The sequence below is a fragment of the Xyrauchen texanus genome, chromosome 47 (genome assembly GCF_025860055.1).
Source record: "Xyrauchen texanus isolate HMW12.3.18 chromosome 47, RBS_HiC_50CHRs, whole genome shotgun sequence".
NCBI classification, from domain to species: Eukaryota; Metazoa; Chordata; class Actinopteri; order Cypriniformes; family Catostomidae; genus Xyrauchen; species Xyrauchen texanus.
Genome location: NC_068322.1, coordinates 9,718,241 through 9,743,123, shown reverse-complemented (window position 1 = coordinate 9,743,123; position 24,883 = coordinate 9,718,241). Strand labels below are relative to the sequence as shown.

Below are 24,883 nucleotides of genomic sequence, written 5' to 3'. Positions count from 1 at the left end.
ACACACACACACACACACACACACACACACACACACACACACACACTTTCGGCCATGGAATTGAATTGGTCGGCTTTGCTCCACCTTTATGATTGCGCACAAGAAAAAGCGCGCTCTGATTGGCATAGCCCAACCGTGACGTAGCTGATCCTCAGTCACGTTCCTTCGGTGTGATTAACCAACACACCAAGGCTTCCCAGGTAAAACATTCACAAGGACAGTCCCTAAATGTCTCTAGCGACAAGATTGAAAGATTGCGTGTTATAGGAACTGCAAAGATTGAGTTGTACATCTCTTCAGCATAAAGACAGTAAAGGACGTTTTAGTTCAGTTCTCGAAGACGATTGACTGGAGAGACGGGCTGTGTCTCGTTTGAAAGACTGCATGCTAGGTAGGACGCGTCCTTTGAAGGCTGCAGCATATCGAGTGTCCTTCTTTAAATATGCCTCGTTTAAACGAGACGGCCTTCGTAGGACAAACGGAAACGGAACGTAACATGTTGCTATGACAGCACGCCACTCTTTAACAAGCGCGAGCGCTTTGAGTGATAAGAGAACAAAGCCCCTCTGGAAGGGAATGTATGAGGTACATTTTAGGAGAAAAGAGAATTTATAGTAAAACTTTTAGTATATTACTTTATTTTAATTATATATTAATATAAATATACATTGTATATACTCTGCACCCATCTACTGTGGTACTTTAACTTGAGAATTAACTTTCCTTGCGTTTGAACATCATATTTACGGGTAAACTGGCATAATAATAATAATAGCCTACTTTTTTACATTTCCGTTGAAGCAAAGAATTGTGGGTTATTAGTGCCCACGAATTCCCGTGAAAGAAGGTCGCATTTGTAAGCTACATTCAAAGTGTCCTAACTCGCATTTCTGAAACGAGACAGCCTCGATGACGTATGCGGCCGACAAATGCGACCTCCGGAGGACGCATCCTTCCAAACGAGACACAGCCCATGGACATAGTTCGTGCAACTGCGCTTTTCTGTGCTGAACTAGGGTGGCGCTGTTCACCAGTGAAAAGTGTAAATCATTACAAATATTTAGTCCTTAAAAGACAGTGTTGATAGATACTCAACATTATACTACACAGCGTAGTTTGTCTTTGAGATATATATATATATGAAGTCTCATACATATGTATGACAGACTTAATTTACATTTCTTAAGAGCGCAATATGTTTGCTTAATTCTGTTGTTACATATTATAATAATATGCACTGCTGCTGTTGTGTAATTACTATACCCACTCTAGATTTTACATTTTCTGAAGAAAATGTGAGTGATGTTTTCCTGTGCAAAGCTATACACATAATATACACCTAATTGTGTGGGGTGTTCATTGTGGATTGTTCATATTTTAATCCTTAGGGAATCTTTTATGATCAATGGTAAAGAAAGCCCCTCATGCACATATTCAAACACGCTCCTTTAGTTCCATTCCCCTCTTTTAAAAGTTCTTTCAATTCATGCCTTTTTTCAAATGTTTATCAATGAAAAATCTTTGATATTCTTTGATAGAGAAGCATTGGTCTGAGAAGTGTATAAATCAGTTCAGCACCCCTTTATTAATAATTTAATGTTATTGGATTGATGCAAGGACAAGTTAATATAGGCTATTAAATATGTATCACACTATTTTAAACTTATGCATGGCAAAACACCCCATACTAGAATTTATTATTCATCTGATATTGAAAATACAGATTACGTTATATAAATATTTTGTGTTACTAAGGCATGGTAGCAAATAATTAGAAGTAATATTCATTGTTTCATTTGGGGTAATTTAATAGGAAGACTAATGCATTGATAGTTTGTGAAGTATTTTGTGTCGTATAACAGCTCAAATTTCTTGCCGCACTGCACCAACATTTAAACAAGAAGAGTTAAAATATTTCAGAATTTAATGTTGGCCAACTAAAACTAATAAAAGGCCTGCAAAGAAATAAGCTTTATTAGAACAAAATTATCTTTGGCAGTTTTAATTGGACTACTTCCAAGATGCTAAAACAGCTTATTTATTATTGTTGCTTGGAGGCAAGTCACATCTTTATTCCTGAATTCTAGCTGCTGATTCTTCAGTGGAATGACCATGTAAACCAGCAATTAATTCTTTTAGTAATTAGTATGCATAAATACAAATGCCAAAGTGTGCAGATGGACAAAAGGCTATAGCATTTATCTTGAAATTATTATAAGCATATTTACAGCTCTCTATGGTGCATAATAATTTTTTTCTCTTTGTAACATCAGTCTTGTATAAGCATGTTGCTGTTCCACTCGAATTGTAACTTGAAAAATGACTGAATGTGTGAATTAACTTGCGCAATTTATTGGCAGAACACGGACCACAGTGTTTTAAGTAAGCTAATTAAAAAAAAGATAACTTTAATCAGTAAATAGACTTAATTTAAAAATATATTTTTCATAAGTGTTCCTTTCATTTTGATTTAACTATAATAGTTTTTGTCCATCCATAAAATTGAACTCATATGTGAATTATGCACAGACACAAAACGCTTTGTCGTTTTTCGTTTCCAGGCAACAAGTAATCATGGAAGAACATATAAAGGAGAAATCTCAATTAAGAAGGACAACCTCATGTATCCCAGCCTGCTGATGCTCACTGATATCTTCTCATGAGCACATCTGAGGTAATTTAATATAGAGCCAATATGAAATCTTGACAAATGCCCAAGATAACTATTTGTATATGAAAGATTCAGAATTCTCAGACAAATTAGTTTCACTCTGTAAGCCCAGAACACTCTATAATTTCAAAATTTCCATTGAAGGTTTAATGCAATTACACATGTTTATTGAGCTAATGTGAAAGTACTCCCACAGATTAAAAATAAATAAAATAAAAAATAATAAGTAACATTAGTTGTAACAGTTCACATTTTTGATAAGCGCATTAGACAGTTTTGAATTGGGTGTGAAGGAGCCTGAACAAAGAATTATGAAGACTCCCACTTTTCCCTAAATTTCTGACATTGTCTAAACCTTGATTTCATTTGCAATTGATTATATTTTTATAGAAAGGGCATGACTTTTGAAAAGAATACTGAGAAGAAACAACTCCATTACAACTAAACTGTACATAATGCACCACAATTTGTGATTATGAAAGTTTTTTCCCCGTGCAACAACAACAGCATTAAATATACAGATAATCATTTAATAAGTCTATTTAAATTACTATGCCCATCAAGTGACAAAAATTAAATATGAGCTGTATATAAAGGCTATTACTTAATATTACCTATAGAGGGGGCCAAATATTAAGCAATTCTCCATCACTGTATCAAACATCACTCTCTATGAACTTCTCTTCCTGCGTTAAACTTAAGGCCCTTTCACACTGCGGGCGGCATGTCACTAGACTTTGTGATCTGTGTCGCTGGTGGGCGTTCCTACTACTGCCGCCGCTCTAACATTATTGGTGGACTGCACAACTGGCCGTAGTAGCTTTTGAAATGCTGTTTAAAGATGATACTGACGATAAAACTAAGATATCATACTAATTTGAAAAGGAATCCGTTCTTATGCCTCTAACAATGCACATTCTGCAGGGGAGAGCATTTTATATGCAGCAGTGCTTAATGCATATCATTAAACAAGATGAACATTATATCAATATATGAAACAAACTCACTGAGAATGAGCCAAACTCGACATGGTTTTTCACACATCATTTTATTAGGCCATATCTATGTATGTGGTTACAGACAAATTATACAGAACAGTGAAATCACTCACAGGAACGGATGATGTAAGATCCTCTGTCTTCACTCTCATTGGTATTCGCTAGTGAATGTTGCTCGTCATTTGCATAAAGTTGAAATTTTCTCAACTTGTCTTATCGCTCCCCACGGCAATCTCTGTCGCCATTGGTCATGACAGCTGGTGTCGCCGGAATTCGCTGTGCTCTCATTGAAAATTAATGGGATGGTGACGCTGTCTCGCGCGATTTGGAATAGGGCATATGTTTGTTTTCAGTTAAGTTTTACATTAAAACTTTATGTTTACTGTTCAGCCAATTCCCACCGCCTCCTTGTTTGTCCTTTAACTGTTACAGTGGTCCCAAAAAGGGATGCGCTTACACAGAGTCCTCGCCGCTGCCATCCACCAGGGGAGCAGCCAAGGCTGTCTGTCTGGGGACGGAGGGGTCGCTGCCAGCCGCTGAGAGCCGGAGGAACCACTGCCGTCTGCCGAAGAAGGGGAGGAGCAGTTTTGTCCACCAGGGGCTGGAGTATATCCTACCATCGGAGGACCGGACGACAGCGCGTCCGGGAGCAGGCAAGCAATTTCTTCTCTCTCTCTCTCTCTCTCTCTCTCTCTCTCTGTGTGTGTGTCTCCCTCACCCTTTACCTCTCCCCATGCCTCCCCTCATCTCTCCCCCAGCTTGAGGGGGGGGTTAGTCAGACTGGTGGCACCCCGGCCTGAATCGGGCAGGGGAGGAGTGTGACGCGGAAGAGGGCATGACCGGGCTGTGATGGTGCATCGGCTGATCAGCAGGAGAGTAAGATAAATGGGAGCTGGAGGTGCCAGTTTTAGAGAGAGAGAGAGAGACGCACACGGCCGCGTTACAGGTGTGTCTATGTTTTTTGTTTTGTTAAGTTTGACATTAAAACGTTGTTTGCTGTTCAGCCAGTTCCCGCCTCCTCCTTGTCCATCTTTAAACTGTTACATGAGTATTGTAATATTTTATTGCTAATTTGAAATGTGTTCTTTGATCGTTATCTTGACCAACTGTTTTTGAAATTTTGGTCTTTCTCCATTCAAGTAGAAAGGAGCTACACTTGCATAACTGGAAATAGCCTCCCGAGAGCATTCCAAAGATGGCCGACAGTGGACTGACTTGCTAGAAAGACTTTGGTGACAGTTGAATGTAACATGAGGAAGGCACAATTTAAAGATTATTTCATCTCACCCAGTTTATATGATGCTGTGTAAATGTCTCTTAATTAAACTGATTTGGATTTTAGAAAAGTTCAGAAAGAAATCTGTCTTTATATGTATGCAATACCATCAATGAAAACATTTCAATGGTATGATAAACATCCGTTTTAAAACTGAGGTATATTGTGAAACCTTGAAAATATTACATCCCTAGTTTAGACAGATGAAAGGTGGAGAGGCTGCGAGAGACTGCTTTGATCTTCAGATTTCAGAATCATTGTGTAAATATCCTCTGGCTAAGAGAGAGAAGGATCTATGATTCAGGAAAAAGATTATGCACAACAATTAATGTGGTGCATTACGCTCTTTTCAACTTTGCACTAAATGTATCTGGAAGTTAAAATGACTAAGGTTTTAGTCTCCAAAATGCATTCCAATCTAATGACCAAAGAGTAGCCTACCATCACCCTGCCCATGTAATAAATAAACTTGAAGGTTCCAGGTTAAATACAATTAAGATCTATCAACAGCATTTGCAGACAGCATTTGTAGCATAAAAAAAGGAAAAATCACGGTTACAGTGAGGTACTTACAATGAAAGTGAATGGGGCCAGTCCATAACATTCAAATGCACACCTTTTCAAAAGAATAGCCACAAGATGTAAAAATTAGTGTTAACATGATTTTAGTGTAAAAAAATCAGGGATTTACAAGCATTATGGTGTTTACCAGACTACAGTCTTTACAGCGTTATGTTGTCATGGCAACAGAGTAGTAATATTGGATTTAACTTTACACAGATATGGTTGGTAAGTGATTTTTTTTTACACTGAAATCATGTTAACACATATAATGTTTACATTCTGTGACTATAGTTTTGAAACAGTGTGTATTTTAACGTTTATTTACTGGCCCCCATTAACTTCTATTGTATTGTTACTTCAAATCCATTCACTTCTATAAGAGCTTTATTGTTACCATGATTTTTGCTTCTTTTTTTAAAAAGGGGGAATGGACAAGTAGATATGATTTTTGTTATAATCAACATTATATTACAAATGGAGTTTACTGTGCTAAATTTGAATTTAACCCCGAGCATTTGTTTTAAGAAAAAAAAAACTGTCCTCGCTGTAGTTTTTTACCCTGTTGATTTGTCGTTGGTTCTCCTCTATCTGCATAGCCCCACCCTCACATGGCTGAAGTGTACACTTTGTCCCTCCCCATGTGTGTTTTATTTGCATGGCCCCTCCCCATAGACGTGGTTTCGCAGGGAATGATGCAGTGGCTGATGAAGGCGTTCTGAGCTCTCAAGTTACGCACGCGAAGTTGGGAGCAGAGGCGCGCGCTGGAATTATTTTTCCCGGTGACTTGCCAAAACGTTAAAGAACTTTTACGTTGCGCTCTTATGGATACAGCAGGTGATATTTACAGCAGTCTGTTCATTTTGGTGGTAATACATTCCTCTACTGCTTAGAGAAGAAGGCGCGCCACAGGAGCGCATTTTGGGCATTCGTTAAAATATCAGGCATAAGCCTAACATTATGAAGTACAGCCATGGCAGCCAAGGATAAGACAGCTGCGAGGACGCTGGAGGATTTAACGCTCGATTCCGGTTATGGTGGAGCGGCGGATTCCTTCAGGTCGTCCAGCGTGTCACTCTGTTGTTCGGACACGCATCTGTCGTATGCGCATGGGGGCAACTGCTGGCATCTAACTGAATCCATGCACAGCAGACAGAACAGTGTGGACACGGTCAACACCGTCCTGGCGGAAGACACGGAGATCCTGGAGTGCTCGGGCCAGTGCGCCAAACTGCCCGAGCTGGAGGAGGACGTGCCGTGGAGTCTCGGCGAGGTGGAAGGCGCGCTACGCAAAGACGAAGAACTGTGCGTGGGGAACGCGTCGCGGGAGATCCTAACCAAGCTGTCCGCTTTGGTCAGCCGTGCAATGGTGAGGGTCGCCAGGGAGGCTCAGCGCTTGAGTCTGCGCTACGCCAGATGCACCAAGCACGAGATCCAGAGCGCCATCAAGATGGTCCTGTCGTGGACCATCTCCGTGAACTGCATCACTGCGGCGCTCAGCGCGCTGTCACTATACAACATGAGCACGGGCGATAAGTTCAGCCGGGGAAAGTCTGCCCGCTGCGGACTCGTCTTCTCCGTGGGGAAGTTCTTCAGGTGGATGGTTGATAGCCGGGTGGCCCTGCGCATCCACGAGCATGCGGCGATTTACCTGAGCGCCTGTATGGAGAACCTCTTTAGAGAGGTGCTCAGCCGAGTGCAGAGGAGCGCGCTGGTCGAAAAGGAGAACGGAGTTCCAAAGTTTACAGTGGAGTCCCTGGAACAGGCCATTAATAATGACTCAGAACTATGGGGTCTTTTGCAGCCGTACCAGCACCTCATTTGTGGCAAGAATGCAAGCGGTAAATATTTAAATCCTACAATTAAAATCCTGGTTTTTATAATCTGACCATCTCATGCGTTTTTGTCATTGGTTTCAGCTGGTATTATGATGAAATTACGTTGTAACTCACCTGTGCTCAGTATCAAACTGATATGAAGTCAGTCAACAGTTGTTCTAGTGAACTGCAAAGCACAGTTATGATACAGTTGCTCAAAGCACTCTACATGGATAGATAGATAGATAGATACATTCATACACTATCTATTTATCTATCTGTCTGTCTGTCTGTCTGTCTATCTGTCTGTCCGTCCGTCCGTCCGTCCCATTGTCACGTTTATATGATACATAGTGACAAGCATAATCAGGTCCTCGCAACTCCTATGTTGGTAAATGTGTATACATACACACACTATATATATATATATATATATATATACACACACACACTGACATGCACAGAACGGGGGCTACAGGGGCCCCTGCCCCTTTCGTTCACAAATGTAAAGGTGCCCTTTTAAGCGGAGGTGCCTTTAAGAGCGTGGTGGTGCCTTAACAACTATTGTTATATATATTGTATATATAACATATTGTAAATGATTGCTGCTACACTAATAATCTCTGTCTCTGCCTTTACTGTTCTCTGCGAAATAAACACATTCTGTGGGAGGACATGTGATAGTCCCAGCAGGATATTTGTTTTCAGACTCCTTTTTCATTTAGACATTGTAACAGGTGCAATCGCAACAGGAAGGGCATCACACTGTGTGCCACAGTACCTATTTCCCCACCTGTTGAAATAACCTCGTTTTCTGTTCATGGCTTATTTTGATGGCATAATGAAGGACTCTAATTAGTAATGTTTGAGATTGCTATCCACTTTTCTAATTTGTCCAGTGTAGTGAAAACATGCATGATTGATTGGGTTGAAAGCATTTATGGTTGAGACAGATTCCAGCAAACTGTTAAAATTCCTGCAATAAAAATAGTTATTCATGACACAAATTTAGGAGTTGACACATGTGTTTTACATCATCACAGGCATGTCCAGACATTCTCAGAGATCCTCATATGATGGACAGTTGAAGAGTAGAGAGAGATGAACTAAAGAGCAGATCTGCATTTCTGTCTTCACATTCCTTCTTTCCATAATACCACTGGCTGCAACAGTCTTTTATTCTGGCAGTCTCATAAACACCATTTTTATATATAGGTTATGTAGATAACACAATTCTTCAATGTTCATTTATTTTTAAGACTTTTGTTTTTTTAGCTGCAGAATTGTGTCATTTACAAGCTACAGGTTATATATTTTTTCCTTTTAGGATCCATACAGGCTGCTGGTGTCATGCACACAATATGATGACAGAAATGCCATGATTTAGGAGAACAGGCGATATAATATATGTATATATATATATATATATATATGAATATTTTTCTTCAGTGTCTTCAAGAAAAGGCACATCTTTTAAACAGATGATATTTGAAAAATGACTATTCCCTAGAGTTTGTTATTTTTGCCTCTTCTGTCCCTTCTGTATTCGAATGAATCAAAAGATTGCAGTGTTTCCAATGCTGAGCTCTTGGCTCAATCTCTTCCAGGCTTCTAATATATTTAATGACACTGTGGCCTTAGAATGTTACATTTTGAAGAAAATTGCTATTTATTTTAGGAGCTTTCTTGATACAGTTGTAAATTCAGCACTGGTTGGTCATCAGCTCTTCTATCCCAGCCTTATACTAAGCTCAACGTTGCTTGAAGAAATTATAAAGCACTTTCGTAGGGGTGCCTGCTATTAGCTCATCAATGCTTGTTGTGCATTGCTGATTGGTCTGAATTGACTGACGCATGTCAGGTTCTCCTCTATGATTATGTCATTTTCCCAACACTTTCTTCCTTTTTCCTCATTCTTTTCATGCCTGGCTTCCCTGCTTGTTTTAAATGCCCTAATGGTTGTCCAACAGTGTATAGATATGTGAATGGTGCTTATGGTAAATTGTCCATGGCCCACCAGCAGGACATATTATCGACAGACTTAACCATTGACTGTCAGCCATTTACAAGAATAATGTTCTCTGACTACAAGAAAATGAGAGAGAAAATGGGAGGAACAACATGGAAATATCAAAGAAAATTGGAAAGAGGTGATGAAGGTGAATAAAATGACGCAGTAAAGATGAATTGACTTGAGATGAGATGACGAAATGAGAAAGTTGGAAGAAGATTAGCGTGAAGACACCAGTATTGGGATAAAAGAAAGAAAACTGTTGAGGAGGTTTTGTGTCTAATGTAGGAGGCAGAAATCGTAGTGGGGATGCAAAAAAGCAGACTGTGAGTCCCAGATAAGCAAAGAAAAAAGCAATTTTGGACATTGATATGAAATCCTTGTTGTCGCTCTCAAAAATACTGCATCTGTTAAATTTTGTGCAGTGTACAAGCTGTCCTTCCACATCTATTATTGATGTATAGTTTAGTTTGCACCTCAATTTATGTAATTGTTTTTTATGATTTGCTGACAGCTGTCCTTTCACTTGTTACTTGTCATGCATATATAAGATAGACAACACACTTGAAATGCATCCCCTGAGATGCCTAAAAAACAGAGGTACATTTACCACTCAAGATCTTTTTAAATGTTGCTTTAGGGCATTTGAATTGAACTGATACCATAACAACAGATGGTCAGCTGCCTTGACCGGGGCTTGTCAATTTTTTTTATATTGTATGATGTATGGCAGATTCAAGACAGAGCAGTAAAACAATGATTAACAAAGAACAAGGTTTTGGTGATTTCAGCCTGAGACCATTCTTACTTTACAGCAGTCATGTACCCTGGTCATGTCATGTCATCCTTCCCCAACAAACTTTCTGTTGGGATTTGCTTTGAGAATGCTACTAAAAACCGCTATCATGTTTAACAAAGACAAATACTGTAAATTAACTTTTATGTATTGCATTAGGCAGCAAGAGGGACTTTATGTCAGCACTATAGTGATTGACTATTTATGGCCATTAGGGATTACTGGTATCAGTTGATAACTGTGCTCGCCAATTAACAGAAGCATCAGCTCTCTGTTGTGTCAGTTATAAAATCTACCAACAGCATTGTCAATGGATAATGTACAATATCTGTTTATAAATATTTGTAGAGAAATGTACTATACAGTACTATAAATTACTATAATTAAATCAGAGTGAGCTCACTGCAAATTCAGCAACAGCAGGTCAAAAGTTTTGCTGCTGAAATTGGTCTCTGCTGACTGAAATTCAAACCATTCCTCCGTGTGTTAAAGCTACAAGTCTTGAATGTATGAGCATGTATGATCTCCAGTTTCTCTCCAGATTCTTTCCTCAGAATGGTGCCAAAAGTGAGATGTGAAGGCGAGTTGTTTTTAGTTGTAAATGGTAGAATACTGTCAACAGGAATGGATTTTATATTAACCATGTGACCTAGCCCAAACCACAACCCTAAAAGTAATGGTCAGTGGAGTTTAAATATAACCTTAAAGGGAAAATGCAAACTTAAAATTACATCCTGGTTTCCATGGGACCAGAACCCATGTCTCTGAGGCTGCTTGCGCTACATTAATTCACACTAATTTAAATGGATGCAAAAATGTCTGCTGGGATATGATGCTTGTCAGTAACTCGTAAGTTAGTAAGAATGGGGTCGATCTTAGGGTACCGGAACATTCAGTAGCAATTTCCTGTGTGATAATGTTGAATTTAACTGTATTAGTCCAAATCACTTACATACTGCATATGCTGGAATTTACATGAGGTATTGGCAACCCCACTCTCTATTTATATTTGCATCGCCCTGGGCTGTGTCTCCCGAAAGCATTGCAAGCTTAATTTGATCAAAGAGACCATTTGTGCCAATGGTTTCTATGATCTATTAGGTGTACAATGCTTTTTGAAAACCCATATCAGTTGACCTTAGTCAATGCAACCTGTATGTTTTTTCTGGACATCTTGGTTGCTGTGAAGTGAGTTACAAAAGTTACATTTGCCCATTTGTAATTTGTCATTATACAATATTTACATTCATTTACTATGCACAACAACCTGTTTAATCCCATTGTTGTTGCAGTCTTGTGGTATTAAAGCCTACAGTGAAATTTTAGCTGGACACCAAAGCCTGTTATTCACAATTTATCCTATAGACCAGTGGTTCTCAACCTTTTTTTGATGAACGGACCCCTACTTCATTCCCTTACCCCAACCCCAAGCCCAGTGGAGACATTGTTGTACCAAAAAACCCACAAAACTCAACACTTTGTGTTATTTGCTTAATTTGCTCACATTGCATACATTTAAAGTTTTGTTACTAAATTAAGCAGGATTATGTGTCATGAATGTGAGACCAAACCTTGCATTTCTTGAATTCAAGCAGATGGAGGGCTATACCTGGGGCCCATAAAATGAAAATGTGTAGACAGAAACTAATAATAAAAGTGCTATTGTTTATATATTTTACATTTGCCTTTTTGAAAATTTTAATTTATTCATTAATTGTATTTATTTTTTATAGTTTAAACAGAGGTATTTGTAACAAGACCATAGTAAACGGATGAAAGCATGGATCTTCACTATCATGGTTAGATGTAACATGATTTCTGTTAAAAAAAACTATGACATTTCTGTATTTATATACAGCAGAATACACATGTAAAAACAATAAATGCAAAAAATAAAATGTATAAGTTGTAACAAAAATGTATTATGTTCCCTCACTCCCCTAATGTAGCCTATGACAAATTTAATAGAGCTGAAGTAGTGATATGATAATATTTATTCTCAATCTATTTCTGCCTAAAGTACAGTTAGTGTTAGTTAGTAAACTCAAGGGTGGTGATGTGGAATACTGTGCCGGATTCAGATGGTTTCCGCTTCTTAAACGTTATAATGCAAAGAGTAACTTGATGATAGATTTGATTATTAGGGCTGATAAATGCCCCCATTTGTAACCTAACGCACCCCCTTTCTACTCATTTGCTCTCAGTGCCTCAGAGACTCAGTATACAGTTTACAGTAGATGTTGACCATTTGTTCCTCAGCTGGAAGGTTGGGAATATTGGATCGCTCCTATTAGAATCAATAAAGCTGTCTGCCTGTCCAATAAAGCTGTCTGCCTGACCTGCAGACAAGGTACAGATTAATTTTTTTGTGTTTCTAATTTGTAAATAAAAACGTCTGCTAAATGACTAAATGTAGTAGAGTACACAACTTGTGTAGCTTCATTTATTGTAATGGGAGCGATCTATAGACACGTTTAGAGCTCTACCTATCAGACTTACAATTAATTGTAAGAATTAATTGTCACCTACAAGAGATTATTACTGCAGTTGTTAGTTGTTATTACTGCACATATCCAGCTTTTGCACTTCACTGAAGCAGTTCATGCATCCATTTGTGGTTGTTTTTTTTAACAGAGATCTAAACACTTTAATTTCCATAAGTTCCAGGCATCCAGAGAGCATCCTGCCACCAGACAAAATGGTACATATTTTAATTTTATGACAATTATGTTGACCTTAGGTAAGTTAATCATGTTAAAGTAACAATAAAGTGCCTCCCGTTGTTGTTTTGAATGAGTATGACAACTAGTAGGAAATTCTCAAGGAACAAAGATGTCACTTCCTTAAAACGACAGTCCTTGAAATGTACTATAGTCTGCTATCTTACTCTATTATTCCCACACTGTGACTGGGTAGATCTTAACTTTGACTTGTCAAAAAATTTACGCCGTCCTATAACTTTGTTTTCTCCTATTCTGACAAGTCCTGACTGCAAAATGTATGGTTGTGCCATGTTTGTTTTTTGCTGAAGTTACAGATTCATTTTGTCTTATATTTCATCGGTTGCAGATTATGCTTTATGAGACTGGATACTAGATGATTATGTCTGGTACATGAAGATAGTGTACTATTAGTGTGGTCTACTTCATCAGTGTGCATGGTGTGCCGCCCCCTGAACCTCACTAGAGGATTAGACTGTTGGAATGCTGGTCCAGCAGGTGGCTGGTGAGTGTACAGTGAGCCCACGCTGAGCTCAGGCCCATGCATAAACACTCTTAGATGTGATTTTCTGCAGCACTCCACTGCATTAGTCCTGCAACACGGATAGCTTGCTGGCGGCACATACCAGCTCTCTCCCACTTCACACCAGTCTGTGATCAAATTGCCATTGCCATTAAAACTCAGATGGCACGTGCATTTTTTAAAATCTTTGATTATTGTTGGTACAAACCTACAAATGTAAAAAGTAATCAATGATTTGCAAGTCTTTTAAAAATATATTTAACGGAAAACAGTAAAAAGACAGGCTTTGAACTATTAATTGCATTAACTATAACTTACACTAACTACTTAGTAATGTATCAACATTATTGTTTTTAAAAATACAAATAATGAATGCTCATTTTATACAGAGTCATGATGGCATTACTTATTACTATCAGCCTATTTACCTGTGGAGGTGTTTTTTATTTTTATTTTTTTACAATTTCTCAACCTTTACAGTGTTACTTTACCCCTGTCTCAACTATTTTGGAATGTATTGCAGGCAACAAACATAGAATGCACTGTATTAAGGGGCCTGGGTAGTTCAGTGTTTAAAAACGCTGACTACCACACCTGGAGTCACAAGTTTGAATCCAGGGTGTGCTGAGTGACTCCAGCCAGGTCTCCTAAGCAACCAAATTGGCCTGGTTGCTAGGGAGGGTAGAGTCACATGGGGTAACCTCCTCGTGTTTGCTGTAATGTGGTTGTCTTTCTCGGTGGGGCTCGTGGTGAGTTGTGCGTGGATGCTGCGGAGAATGGCGTGATGTCTCCACACACGCTATGTGTCCGCGCTAACACGCTCAACAAGCCACGTGATAAAATGCGTGGATTGATGGTCTCAGAGTCACTATGCCACCACGAGAACTTAGAGTGCATTGGGAATTGGGCATTCCAAATTGGGGAGAAAAAGGAAGAAAAAAAAGAGAATGCACTGTATTTAATGTACTGTAAATTTACCAAAAAACAATAAGTTGAAAAGTTGTGAAGACACATCAAGTCTTTTTACTGTTTTCAAAAAGGATACAGGCCAAAAAGTATTTGTAAATCCTTTTTTTTTTTGGTTTCTCCCTCATGTTGTTTGGAATTCTTGTTGCAAAATTCTTGTCCCATAGAATACTAAAAGAGTTGTTATCAAAATGTCAAAGCAGCTCTTTTTCATACAAGGAAATTGCTGTTATGTTCAGTCAGTTTTGCTAGGTTTATTTACAAAAAGTTCATATTAGATCCAGGGCCGGATTAACCATATGGGCAATTGGGAACATGCCCGGCGGCACCATGTTCAGGGGGGCCCCCACGTGACACAGTTTAAATACATGATGTTGGGTGCATTTTTATTTGAATGGTTAATCAAATTTTTCATTAGCGTTAAAAAATCTGGTGTACATTTCTGTCCAGAGATCAGTTACCCTGCTGAAACGGTGCGTAGATGGTGCTGTCACGTGTTAACTGCTACTTTTCTCAACGCTGGCCAGGATGAGCCAATCACAGTCGTTTATTATTACTGGATGAGGATTTAAAAAATGCTTTTATAGATACTGCTGAGGTGGATTTACATTCACAGGTGTGGATCCTTGCAATTATACGTTTTTATTAAAAATCAATATCCAGTGTTAAAATGTCTCCAATAAGATATAAAACTTTCAGACCCATGGGCATGGAGTCTTAATCCTGCCCTGATTAAATTGGATTTTGAACTCGTGTCTCCTTGCACTCTTTATGAAAACTGTACCACAAATGTCTATATTGTATTTCTCCTAAGGCAAGTTAGCCAGGGCTGCCACTAGTGTCCCTTCAAAAAATGTGTTGCTTGACACCCTTGTTAGTATAGTTTTGCGCATAAATTATCAATGTACCTTTTAATATTTTACGTCAGTTTTGTTCAACAATGATATATAATAAATAAATGTTCTGACTGTGACTACAACATGCTGTTTTCATTGTCAAAGCATTGCAATAATTCCTGGGATTAAAATGAGGCTTCTTCATTCATTACAGATTACATTTTTAAAGGAGTTCTTTGATTGTCAGCGCAGGGCATTTTCAAGGGCTCTACAGATCACGTTTTCAGGCTAAATTATTTTGCTGCAGTCACGTTTTAATCTGTTTACATCATCGGAGCATGTTGCTGATCACAAATTGTCTCTGTTTACATGTAAGATTAGTTCTCAAATCCCATCTATATCATTTGACATTTGTGAACTGTATGCTGCTGGAAAACACACATTTCAAAACAGCAGTCTCATGTGTCCTTGACTTTTTTATGTTACTTGTAGAATAACATGCTCTAATCTTTTCAGATATTTTGATGCAGTGTACATCATAATTACTTAATAAGTAGACTATTTGGGTCAGATGTTGTATGTGATTTGTCTGAGAAATAGACCTTAGTGTATCACAATGTTTGATTTTGTCTATAGACATCTGGAGCGGTTTAGCTGAGATGCAACACCAGCAACTGATATAAACACCATTATATATTTTTTTGTTGTTTTCCAAAATGTAATGTTGGAGAAATGGTATAGTGAGTGTTTTGGCCAGACTGGAATTGTTTGCATGAAAATGTTTTATAGCTGTCAAATTATAACAAGCTTAACCATTAAAATGTTGTTTAATGTCAACTAAAGCAACCTCAGATTGTTGTTAACGAATGAAAATTACACAATATAGCCAGCTGTTGCATTCGCCATTTCTCACAAAATTGTACCTTTTTCAATAAAACAAGGGTTTAATGTTTCATATAATCTTTAGAACATGGCCAGTAGTTATTCTGTAAACTCATTGCATCATTTATTTCATATCCCAATGGAAGTTTTACATTACAGTTACGTTACTGTTACATTTCTGGCATCATTTCTGGTCTCTGGTTTTGGTGAAGTGAAACCCATTAAAACAGACTTTGACTTAGATCTCATTAGTACGACGCTGCTCTGTAGGAAGCTAATGAATGATTTTGTTGTCATAAAAGCTGCATATTAAAGCAGCAAGCCTCTTTGTGCCTAAAGTTGCCTTATCTTGAACGTCTTTCTGGTACACGTGCATATCTAAACTTTTTTTCGTTCTTTTTGTTTCAATCATATGGGTTTGATTCAACATGAGCGAGTGAGTACCTGTAAATGATGACAGAATTACCAATGGTAGCTGAACTTTTCCTTTAGATTAAAATAGAGACTGCAGGTTTGTTTAGTTTTTACATTAAACTGTAGGTTGGATGAATTACTATTCTTCCGCTCTTCGTGACAGCCAGAATGAATCTCAGCCATGTGTGCCCTGACAGGTGCTTGTCTGCATCCCTCTCAGGAATTTCCCCATCTGTGTTTTGGATGTCACTGGAATTCTAATAGAGAATGTGTCCCATTTTCAGTTGTGACATAATGCATGGGTATTTTCTGCCTACTTGAGGCACCTCTACCACTTAGTAACATACAATTCCCTGCTCTAACTGCACTGCCCTATAAAGGCAAAATGCAATAAATACACCAACAATAAATCTAAGAAAAATTACTTTTAAGTGTTTTGATTTTCTAGCCAAATGTAATGGTAATGCACAGATTAGATATGTACATAAATCTGAGCATTCAGTAGTTGTATCAGACAGCCAAGCCTGTTTATTCCAGGATAGATTAATGTCTCAGATACCTGTTTTTGGGATTAACATTTTTCTTTACAAAATGTGTAAAAACAGCCTTTAAGCCTAGCCCTAAAACTTTATTATTTCCTTATTCCTTAAATGTGACAATGATGTTGATCCTGGAACAGGCATTACTTGTCAAAAGTACTTTTAGCTGGTGACATTTTCTTTAGGAATGTGTTGGTAAAGTCACGTTATTGTCAATGTGATCTGAACAGTTCAAGCCATCAGATAGAATTGTATAACGCACCAAGTAGAACATGAGCTTTTAAATTTGTTTGGCTTAGTTCTTATGTTCAAATGAGTTGGATTGTGGCATTCAGGTCACCATAATGAATTCTGATTTGTGTTCAGAAGAGCAGTGTTTTTTTCCACAGGTTTAAAAGCAGGATGCTATTGATTAGCAGAGAGCATTTCCATCACTGATTTTTCACGTGTTTTCTAGGGCAAGAAGCGGAGAGTATTATTTTTAACTACAAAAATGCATTGTTTTTTGTAGCCTCTGTTGTTGTTGACATTTAAAATAAATGTGATTATAAAAATTAGATGCTGAAGAGAAGCAGAAGTGAGTAATATTTAATATTTTATTGTGTTTGGAATGGTATGTTTATAGTATTTGTATTCTGAATGTTTTTTTGCAATTCAGATGCTGAATCTTTTGCCAGTTCAATCCAAAAATTCCTCGGATGTTTATTGTGAATCACAGCTTAACAGCCTGAAGCTGTTTGACTTGACGGCCATCTGGAATGACAAGGGAACATTATCTTAAAACTACACTGGATTGCTCAATTCTATTCTGAGCATTCCAATATTCTCAGGAAAAGGATTTAAAGGATTTAAATCTATTTGACAGGCAAAAATAATGTCTCGGTTACTGTCGTAGCCTCTGCACCCTTATGGAGGAAATGAGACGTTGTGTCGATTTAGTGACACTTGGGGTCTCTCTTGAGAGCCTCGGTTACCTCTTATCTTTGAGAAAAGGGAAACAGAATTGGCTTAACATTTTCAACAAATGGCATGAGCTCAAGGCGGGACTATTTGTTAATCTGACCAATTGCATTTGGGGTAAGTGTTAGAGAAACATTTTTGGAAACAATCCCTAATTTTGCATTCAGTTTGGTGATGCTAGTGATGTCGAAATTACACACTTCTTATTGAATTGTCATTTTTTTTTCACTCAGTCAGAGTCAGACACTAAATCTATGTTCTGAACACACCCACAAAAATCTTTCATAATCCATAATTCTTTTTCCTCAGTAGACACTTATGGCTGTGTACATACAGCATAAGCAGTTGTCTCTTGCAGGGTCTTGTGGCATCAGTGCCTGTGTTGTGTACTGTGTCTGACCCTCTGTCGTGCTTATAAAGTTGTAATTAACAGTTTTCAAAAGGCCTCCCATTCCTATTCTCAGAGTCCTAATAATTATTGTTTTGCTGGCAGTCCATGGAGAGAAGGGGAGAGTCCAGATAAACTGGCAAAATAAAATGTGTCTTTCACTCGGCTAAACCGGGAAGGAAACAAACAATTTGTTTGCCTAGGCAAGATGAAGTTGGGAAGCAGAGGGTTTTGTGTGTATGTTGACAGCATGTATGCATATCTCTTTTGGGGATGAAACCACATTTGCAACACATTAACATTTTTTAAGTGAAACAGGACATAAAACAACATGATCACACAAGAAGTCAGCATGTTGTTTCCGAGAGTTACGGTACCCTAGTATAGTCCACATAATGCAGACTCACTGACAAGCGCTATCTTCTATCATACATCTGTACACCGGCACCAGCATATTTACCCTCCCCTGTGCATCACCGGAAGCACGTTGAGTCAGCAGCGTTGGAGACCCAGGTTCAGATTCCGTGTTGAAACCAGGAAGTATTTGTGTTTGCATAATCGGTGGCGACCTTAGTTTGGAAGGTTGGGTGATACACATTCTCCACTTGGTTGAGACATCCAGGATGAGCACACAAACATACCATTGTGAGTAAGGAAACAGATACCTTATAGCAGATATTAACAGATACATAACCAACGAAGCTACTGTACAGTGTCCCTCCTCCTCACTTGTAAACAGCGCTGCTCTTCTGGCTTTGACGCACTTACACCAGTTCTCACTTGTTTCAAATGCCAATGTGATTACGTTACATGTGCACACCGCTGCTCACCGGAAGCATGATTTAGAGTTTAAAAAAGTACATCAATATTTATATTTTTTTTGCACCAAAAGCGATCGTGCCACTTTAGAAGACATTAATTTAACAGATGGTTTAGTATGGATGGAATTATGCTGACTGTCTGTCAAAAGAGAAAACATTCAGTTGTGTTTTAAGGACTTATTGAGCTAAGATTTTTTTCTTCAAATGGTGTTACACACCTGGGATATCATGAGGGTGAGTAAATAATTTGAGAATTTTCATTTTTGGGTGAACTATCCCTTTATAACATTAATACATTGCCTGTGCCTAGTTGACATCAGTTGAAGAGGAATGCCATTTCAGAGGCAAGTTATTACACAGTATTTTGATGAAAGATTATATTGACTTTTTTTCTATGGAATAAATTACTCTGATGAATCTTTCTCAGTTAAGACTGGTAGCATTTAGGAATTAAATGGGTTCAATTTCGATATCATGTTGGCTTAGAACATTTTCAACTTGCACTGCAAATATCTGCATTGGTTGGTCTGTAGCAAGGCACATCTGTGGCAGTTTTGCACAGACACAAAAGTGGGGCAACACAGTACTTTTTGGCAGTGTAACAAGCTTGATGGAGTATGATACATAAATCTTTGGAGAAGGGTATGTTTTTCCCTCTTTTCTGAATTTATCTGGTTAAACCTGCTTTTGTGCCTCTGGCGATGCAGGAAGGCAACACCCATGCGCCTTAAGGTGGACAGGTCCAGGCCTGTGTTGAACTTAGATGTGGTGGGAATTGTACTAAAGTAACTCAGGTCATCTGTCATCTCTGACCACATACATCAACTGGCACACACATGTACATATGATATCACCATACTGCCCACTGTTACCATCATACGCCAACACAGACACAAACACACACACTTTTTATTAATACTCACACACCCACACACACGCTTCTTGTAAATTTTTTGCTGCTCACCGCAGCCTGTGTGTGCCATAGCAACAGAAACAAGTCTTACGGCTAGCTCTTCTTAGGAACACATACTCACTTTTACTATCTATTGAAAAAAACATCCCTCTTCATCCGTTTTTTCCTACCCCCACCAGGCACTCCTCATGCGTACTATTAATCTATCTTCATTTCCCTGGGGCAGCCTGATATGACGGCCCATATACTGTACAGTTAATTTTTCCCTCTGCCTCACAAACATAAATGCAAGATCAGCAGGGGCTTGTAGTCTATGACTTCTCACAGCCTCGCATTGATAGCCCGAGGATTGGAGAGTCTTAACCCTTGGTGTCATAATCGAATACTGACTCCCACAATGCAATTTAACCTCCCACCTCAGAATGTGAGGCTCTTGGGAGAATTCCCCTGAGACCACTTGAAGGAGAGATTCATATTTCAATAATCATAAATTTTACCGCCTTACAAGGATACTTCCACAGCAAAAGAGACTTTTAACATCTCAACGTGCTAACACTGTTAGTAGTTGTGCTTGCTAAGAAAAGCATCTCTATTACTTGTTCGTACTAAGGGTTAGGAACGTAGCCTCGTGATAACCGTAAGACATTGCACTTTTAATCCCATAGCCCAACCAATCAAAAAACTACATTTCTAATCGATACAATGCAGGCATGTAATTTTGGCTGGCCTCTCCTATCCAGCACATTTTAAGAAAGGAAACTTCTGTTATCAAATTTGATTACTTATTACATATTTATTTATACAATACAAATTACTGTTTTTATGTCAGTAACTTATTATATGTTATATGCTTCCCTCATCTCTTTCCTAACTGCAAACAACGAGTAGTTTGACAATGGCAGTTATAATCAAACTACGGTGGGTTTTTGAGTTGTCGAGCAGTATTAATCTCCCTATCCAAGTATACATGACAACATGTGCAATCAAATTGCTGAAGAAAGAATGTCAGCTGAGGAGGTTATGTAGATGTTTTCCGGTTGACCTTTTGTGTCATAGTAGAGCTTCAATGAAATCTACTACAGTGAGACCCACAAAACGGTCACAACAATAACATGGACAACTTTGCAGCCACAAGCATTTCTTACATTCTTAATGCATTGATTTTTGTGCAGATCAGATGTACATTATCTGTTGTGCTTGTGGTGATGTCCAAAGGCAAAATATTGTACAATTTGCTCCTGGATTTTTCTAACTATACGAGCTCTGCTTTGTTTCACTTGGACATTATCCTTATAAACTAGGTGTAAAGCCTAAAAAAATATATATTTGACTGAGGAGAAATGTCGTGAATAAATAAACGATTAAGAAAATATATGGTTTGTCTATATTTTCCTTTCGATCGCTGGTATTTCTTGTCTGAATACATAAAAAGCTCTGTATCTCTACGTGTCATTTGCTTCAGGCTGCACATTCAATAAATCTAATGTTTTCTGCCTCATTCTATGAATAGAATCCACATGAGATCAGTAAAAGAAGCTGTTATAATCACTCGGCGATAACTGAAAGTATTTGTAATGTTTACATCCTGAATTCATAGTGCTAACTCTAGCATGCTAACCTTGGCCTAGGTTACGCTATTTTATTGTATTCTATTATGGAATATGTAAAAATAGTCCACGTAAGACCACGTATACTTGTTTTATATTAAAAAAAAACATGTATTGCTACTGTAAAGATTAATGTGTGGGTTATGTACATTTATATCTATGTATGATATGAATGTTACTATGGCAGATGGATAGGAAGATTATTCAGTAGACAAAAGAATAGTAATTAAAGGCACATCAATGTGTCACAGGTGTGAAAGGTTTACAGACTGCTGATCCATCCAAAAAGGACATTTCTAGCATTCATCATGTGTCCCCGTTTTACAAATTAGATAAATAAGTCTCCGAATATATAACCACCATTAGGCAGTGGTTGATTTAGGGGCAGTGGTGGCTCAGCCCCAGTGGCTCAGACTGACAAGAAGGTCGGGGGTTCAAGCCCCAGAACCACCAGGATGCCACTGTTGAGCCCTTGAGCACTGCTCTTGACCCTATCTGCTCCAGGTGCACTGTATCATTGCTGACCCTGCACTCTGACCCCAGCTTAGCTGGCAAATGTTTTTGGGGGGGCAGTGGTGGCTCAGTAGTTATGGCTCTGGGTTACTGACCAGAAGGTTGGGGGTTCAAGCCCCCTTAAATTTCACATTGAAAAAGTGATTATATAAATTATGTGAAATGTGAAAAATTTTAATCAGCTAAGCATGATTTAAGCACCATCAAAAGCAATACAAAAAGTATTCTGTATGAACTATAAGGAGCTCGGCATTCTCATTCGCTTTATATCTATTTTCCTATACCTCACATACTTTTTCACTCCCTCTTTCATACACACACTCTCTATGATTCTAAGGGGTCTTTTTCTTGTATTATCCACTCTGGAAATCATTAACCAAACCATCATCCTGTATTTCGTATGGGCTTTAAGGATACAAAAGCCACAATTCACAACTATATTCACATATCAAACATTTCATCAGTCCCTGCCCATTTATCAACCCATATTTATGTCCCTGCATGACATATGCCATTGAAGTACAAGTTTAGTTGTGAAAATTAAGAGGAACATTGCTTTAAAGTGAGGTGGGTGCCGATTGGGAAAAGCTCATTAAAAGATAACATTGCACTAAATGTCATCATTAAGTCTTTTAGTTCTGCTTCCTCCATTGGACCAGCTGTTATGATACCTCCCTTTGTTTTCTCTTGTTCCATCTGATGTCCATCCTGATTACTCTCCAGATCACCTGACTGCAATGCAGAACAACCTGCAAACTTTTTATACATTTCTGGGTTAGTTATGGTGTGTATTCCCATAATTCCATGAGAATTAAATAGTTAATTGTGACAAATCACTAGCTCTGTTCTTAAATGCCCAACGCAAGTCTTTATTTTTATACACTTTACAGTTTTACAACAAATGGTTTTCTTTTCAGCAACAAATGCACACACATATAACTACAGACCGTAGTCAGACCATTTCTGGAGAGGAAGTCCGCAACAGCCATCTGCACCCCCGGCCTGTGGACCACCTTGAACTTAAAAGGCTGGAAGGCTAGATTCCAATGGGTGATCCACACGTTGGTATCCTTCATACGATGGAGCCACTGGAGTGGGGCGTGGTCTGAATAGAGGGTGAAAACATGCCCAAACAGATACCAGAGGGTCAGGACCACCTACTTGATTCTTCTATTTCCCCCTGTAAAGGGAGGACACGGGGAACTTGATACTTTGACTCAAAAGTAAAACTTTTAATAACAAAACTCAAAATCACTCTTCAGTGTCACACACATTAGCTTCAGTCAGTCTGTTTCAGAGGGGTAGCTATCTCTCTCTCGGTCTGCTGGTGGTGTCGCTCCTTTATGCTGTTCTCCCTGTGCTTACTGTAATTAGAGACAGGTGTTAGACATAATTTAGCGCAGGTGGAAGTGCCCTTACTTCCTACACTTTCTCTCTCTCCGGATGGACGCTTGACCATGCCCCCCTTGCCACAACCCCATATCCAGCATGGCCTTTAATTCTTCCTGAACCACTTCTTTTTTGTGCTAGGGTAATCGGTAGGAATGACTGCGTACCACTACCCTTGGGGTCGTTTCGATATGGTGCTCTATGAGATTCATATTATTGGAAAGATGTGAAAACACGTCAGAGAATTTTCTTTGCAACATGGCATCCTCTGTGACTTGGGATGGTGAGAGGTGGTCTCCACAAGTGACCGGGGTGACTTGATCGGTGGCTTTTAAGTTCATCTCCAGTCCAAGCTCCTCTCTCTCCGGAACCACCATCTCCAAAGTCAAGGGGACCACCTCTCTCCATGGTTTTAGGAGGTTGAGGTTGCAAATCTGACATGCTCTGCCTCTATCCATTCGTTTCACCTCAAAATCAATTTCCCCAACTCGCCGTGTGACCTCAAAGGGTCCTTGCCACTTGGCAAGTAATTTAGAGCTCAATATGGGGAGCAATACATGGACTTTATATCCCAGTGTAAAATCCCATAGTCGAGTACCCCTATTATTCAGCCGGCTTTGACTTTCTTGAGCCTGGTGTTAATTGCCCATTGTGTAGAGTTTTGCTCTCAAGTCAAGAACGTATTGAATTTAATTTTTGCTGTTTGAAAGTCCATCCTCCCAATTTTCCAGTAGGATGACAAGCATGCCACATGGTCAACACTTATACAATAATTAAAATGGGGAGAAGCCCGTGGAAACTTGCGGGACCTCTCTAACTGCAAATAATAGGGGCTCGAGCCCTTTGTCCCAATTTTGAGCATCCTTGAGCACCACAAATCATATTCTTCAGGGTCTGATTAAATTGTTCGACCAAGCCATCATTTTGGAGGTAGTACTCTCAATGAGGATTTCTTTTGGAATCCCACTCGGGAGATAATGCTGAAGAGTGCCTCTGCAACACTTTGTGCTGAAATGTTGCGCACTGCTTCCGGTTATCGCGTTGCGTAGTCCATAAAAAAAACCACAAAGCAATGCCTGTGTGCCTTCCGCTCTAATGAGCGACGAGGTCCATAACAATTCTTCCGAAGGGGACCTCGATTAATGTAAGGGCGCAAATGGTGCTCTTGGGGTGGCCAGTGTATTGACCAGCTGACATTCACAGCATGCCACACACCACCTGCGAACATCCCTGTGAATGCCCGGCCAATAGAAACAGGCCATTAGAAGGTTCCGTGTTTTTT

General features: G+C 38.9%; 1 protein-coding gene and 1 long non-coding RNA gene across 3 annotated transcripts in view; both read left to right on the top strand.

Annotated features, from left to right (window-relative positions):
* The first annotated feature begins 2,558 nt into the window (after positions 1-2,558).
* LOC127638748 (uncharacterized) lies at positions 2,559-4,853 on the top strand. The gene is made up of 3 exons (XR_007969897.1): positions 2,559-2,674; positions 4,102-4,615; positions 4,813-4,853. It is a non-coding gene; the product is annotated as an uncharacterized LOC127638748 (long non-coding RNA).
* Positions 4,854-6,182: 1,329 nt separating this feature from the next.
* The window catches only part of LOC127638744 (ankyrin repeat and BTB/POZ domain-containing protein 3-A-like), a 168,419-nt gene continuing 149,718 nt past the window's right edge, over positions 6,183-24,883 (top strand). For both annotated transcript variants that reach the window (XM_052120460.1, XM_052120459.1), the window contains exon 1: positions 6,183-7,347. In XM_052120460.1, coding sequence (XP_051976420.1) covers positions 6,480-7,347 — 868 coding nt within the window. In that variant the 5' untranslated portion in view covers positions 6,183-6,479. The remainder of the gene's footprint in view (positions 7,348-24,883) is intronic.